Consider the following 4,542-nt stretch of genomic DNA (forward strand, 5'->3'; position numbering starts at 1 on the left):
TTTACCATTCTTCCTGAACTTGAACCACACTTTGTAACTGTCGTTCACATTGTATCATGACGTTTGTTTTAATGTTACAAATACACAATTTTCCGGTGCGACCTGCCGACTTCTTGCTGAACGAGTGTATTTACGCTCCGTTGGACTGTTTGTTGACTGATGAACCAGTGGGACTAAATCTCTGTGTTTGTGTCAACTGTTGAACGTCACAATTAATCCCTGTACCATTTTTTAGCCGTGAATAATTTTCCTACCGTGGAATATATCACTCACGCGGAACCATCAGTGGGAACTTTCGACAAGTGAATATTTCCTTTCACACCCAGTTACTGCGTTTGGATCGGTGTAGTGGACTATTGGATCTACACATTCGTGAGTCCCCATTTGACTATTGATTACGTTCCTATTGTGATTTTGTGATTTTTTGTATTGGTTACTTTTGCTTGTTAATTTGTCCGAACACGCTGATAAGGTCCTAGTCCGTTGCAGTTTCACGGATCGATTATGACGCAAGATCGAAGCTTTCGCCAAAGTTTCCCGGGTCGCTCTTGTTGTTCGTCGGCTGCCGGTAATCTGAAAGACATAAGCGATAAAACATCGTAGCGGGTGTGAAGGAACAGGAATAATTTTACTTACGGGATTCAAGGGAAACTCCTTCACTGGATCAAGGCGTCCCTATCAGACAGATTATTCCGAGTGAGAATTAGCTCGGCCTACTCTTCTCCAGCGCCGGTCTCCATTGTATTTCCTCAAGGCTCCGTCTTGGGACCACTCCCGTTTCTGATCTACGTCAACGACCTCCCAGACGTTCTTGCGAGCCCATGTCTACTTTTTGCAAACTGCTTGAAATCCTGGAGTTCCAATTACAGTTCCCTCCAAATGGATGTAGACGCTGCCAAACATTGGTCGTTGGACTGGCACCTCCCTCTGAATGACGAAAAGTGCGTCCATAGGTCGTTCGGAGGAGACTCAGCGAATGTCTTTGTTATGCATCGTGAGAAAGGACCAGAAAACATCACGAGGATAGATGCCCTAAGGGATTTGGGCATCTGGGTCTCCTCAGACTTGTCGTTCTCACTACACCATGAGAAGTCGGCCCGAAAGGCATTCGGCATTTTACGGATGATCCGACGCCCTGTTTGAACAAAGCTTGGCAAACGGGTTTTTTACCGTTGACCCAGCAAACACACGGCGGGGACATAGTAAGAAAATTTTCAAGCTCAGAGCACATACATTCTTTAGACAAAATGTTTTCTCATTTCGGGTAGTAGGTGCGTGGAATGGCCTTTCTCCGACGGTTGTTCATGCTCCTTCTAGAATCCAGTTTAAAGCGCTATTAGACATTTATTTATGCGACAGCCACATTTATTTACGACAGCCACAAGAACAAAAGCGACCCGGAAGACTTGAGCAATAACCTCGATCCTGTGTATCAATCCGTGAGTCCGTGGAACGACCAAAGATGGCTTTCTGCTAATTAGGTGAACCGTAAAGGCGCGTTCTTAGTCTTTCATACCCTCAAGTCGGTGTCTCATGAATGAATTTGCCCCTGGAAAAAAGGTTAAGTTGAGTGGCTGAACAAAAACCATTGTATGGATGGGTAGAGTAATAGGGTACTGTAATTTGACGAGGGCAAAATAGATCTCCGGGTCAGGACGAAGCCGATCACCGTAGGCCCACAGAATCCCACCAAACGAAACCAACGGCATTCTCAGTTGGCCTTTAAGTTTGGCATAGTAACCCCAGGAAAGTGCCACCATCAATCTGGAGAAGTGGTCCGACGATATTTCGGGATTCAAGAGGAACCTCTGCACCGGATTGTGGCGTTGCTGTCAGACAGAACATTAGGAGTGAAATTGGGCTCGACCTACTCTTCTCCAGCGTCGGTCTTCTTTAGAGTTCTTCAAGACTCCGTTTTGGGACCACTGATGCCGCTGACATGTCAGCGACCTTTCAAACTTCCTTTCAAGTCCACATCTACTTTTTGCGGACAACTTGAAATCCTGGTTTTCAGGAGTCACTGCCCTCCAAATGGATTTGGACGTTCAAGGCGGTCATCGCTGGACCGGCATTTTTCTCTGAATGACAAAAAGTGCGTACATATATTATCCGGAGGGGTCTCAGCGCACACTGTCACCGTGCATGTTGGGGATGAATCTGAAGACATCACATGGGCAAAAGCCCGAAAGGACCTGGTATCTGGCTCTCCTAGAACATGCTCTTCTCATTACACCGTGACAAATAAGCCCCAAGGGCATTCGCCGTTCTAAAAATGATTCGGCTTACCTTCTCCTGTATCACTCGCAAGAGCTTCCAAATACTCTACGGGGTCTACGTCAGACCGACCAACAACTTTCTTTATTCAGGACGCACGATGGGCGTAACCGTCATTGAGCTGGTCCAAAGATGGTTGCCGGCCTTCAATCCGTGGGCTATAGAAAGCGTCTCGTGGGGCTGGGCCTCTCTCCTCTGAGGACCTAATACATACTTATGCCCTGCTTAAACAAGGTTTGGCCAGCAGGTTTTTCGCCCAGATTATGCACGAGGGAGACATGGTGAAATATTTTCAAGCGCAGACCGCACACTCTAATTAGGGCAGTTGGTACATGAAATAACCTTCCTCCCACGCTTATCCACGCCCCATCCAATACCTAGTTGGCGGCCCTGTTAGGCGCTTCTTATGCGATTCCTTACACTAGCAAGCTTAGTGTCCCGCGCTGCAAACTTAAAAAGGGGTGCCACACCTTGTTTTGCCTGTGTATTTCAACTGAAAGTCAGTCTCTGGGCGACAAGAAAAAATCCGCCCCGGGAAACCTGGGCGAAAGCCTCGACCTTGTGTCAATCTGTCAATTCACCGCGACGCGCTTCGATGAAGACAATCGGATGTGGGGGTGAGGACTGCCAGATACAACCACGTCCGAACACGAAGCGCAGCGGTGCTGAGAAAACACAAAGTTCAAAAGCGTTGTTGTTGGTACGTTCACCGTAGTCCTGTTTTGATGGGTTCTTTCACACTTGAACAATTCGGTTCATTCAAGAACCGAAGTGGTGGGCTCTTCCGTGGGGCTTCGAAAGCCTCCTCAGTCTAACGGGGCAGGTTTTTATAGTGTGAGGCCTAATTGCGTGCTCCAGCAGATTGCGCCCAAATGTGCTCTGGAACTCAGCCGTTCCCAGAATGACTTCCATTCTATTTGCGCCCTAGAAGACCAACCTAGGTAGCCCCTGGGTCTGTCATCCACCCAACACTCAGGTGACATTATGGCCACCTAACTGAAGCCAGTGTTAGCCTCACCAGATAATCTCTCCACTGTATGGACAGACGTCCCGATTAAGTGCCACTAGCAAGCTTGTAAGATAAAATTTTCAGACTTTCCGACTAGCAACCCGAGAAACGGGGTTCATTCTTTGACAGGCAGACCCAAGCAGGTTTTGGATTCCTTTTCGCACCGAGCTATTTAGAGTATCTCTCTTGAGATCCCGCAGGCGACTTCTTCAAGAAACACCAACACTACTATAAATTAGAAACTATAAATAAGAAAACCGTAAATCAGAAAACGAGCTGGTTCCCGTGCGTGTCATTAAATGCGGCTCTTACTTTGCTTACCTGTGGCATGAACCAAAATTGTTGAACCAACTCGTCGCCATCTGCAAATGAACAAATCGTAAGACGTTACTCACCGGTCTGCTCAAAGCGCCGAGTTTTTTGCGCCACACCGAATTCACCCTGAGTACAAGAGTCCATTGACCTACCTCCACCACCAAGTGAACAAGTTTCGAAAGGACCTACAAATGCGAAGTAAAAGCCAATAAAAACCTAACCGATCCGCAGAACATTTGGAAATATGTTTGCCTGCGGTGCACAAAGAGTGGTTGCCCGGAAAAATACCGATTGGAAAGCGCAATCGACTAGGCTTAACTACCCCCCCAGCGGCTTGAACACAACCAAACATCAAATCCATCTTCACACCAGACAAGCTGGACTAGGTGAGGCGTTACTTTTTAACTCCCGCGTGCTTCTTCCTCCTAAAGATTAAAAAATCGGTTTGAAGTAAAAAATACTTCCATAAACCAGAAATGGTGCAACTGTCCAGAACCAGTAACTGGCTAGAACCAAATCTGACACCCTTTCGGTTAGGTGATGCGGGCGAACTGGCAACAGCCGTTCCTTGCTAGGCGACGGCGCCGGCATTACAGCGTGTCTGGACCCATCCTGTTGCCCGTGCCCGAACGTTCTGTGTCTGCCGCTGACTCGGTTGGTGACAGTCGGTTCGATTCTCGTCGTGTTTGTTGGATCCTCTAGGAGCTACGGCCTAGTTACTCACCGAAACCTAACGAAATATGCGCTGTTGCACCTGTATACTCTACTCCATAAAATAAGGAAATCATGCGGCGTTCTTTGATTGTGGAAGGGCTGCCGGATTGGTTGAAGCCGGCGAATGGGCACCAGCCTTGCGTGGTTATCATGTATGACTCTTGGAAAGATTGTCAGGCTGATAACACGACGTTACCACGATGAGAAAGCACGGTGTCCTGCTTCACAGA

At 47.6% G+C, this 4,542-nt stretch overlaps 1 protein-coding gene across 1 annotated transcript in view; it reads right to left on the reverse strand.

The window, feature by feature from the left end:
• The window catches only part of T265_07332 (hypothetical protein), a gene marked incomplete at both ends in the record, with an annotated part of 27,379 nt that extends 23,637 nt beyond the window's left edge, over window positions 1-3,742 (reverse strand). The window contains 2 exons of the mRNA XM_009172824.1: window positions 3,605-3,645; window positions 3,679-3,742. Of these exons, the coding sequence (XP_009171088.1) occupies window positions 3,605-3,645; window positions 3,679-3,742 (105 nt within the window). The remainder of the gene's footprint in view (window positions 1-3,604; window positions 3,646-3,678) is intronic.
• Window positions 3,743-4,542: the final 800 nt, after the last annotated feature.

Source organism: Opisthorchis viverrini (assembly GCF_000715545.1).
Source record: "Opisthorchis viverrini unplaced genomic scaffold opera_v5_168, whole genome shotgun sequence".
In the NCBI taxonomy this organism is placed as follows: Eukaryota; Metazoa; Platyhelminthes; class Trematoda; order Opisthorchiida; family Opisthorchiidae; genus Opisthorchis; species Opisthorchis viverrini.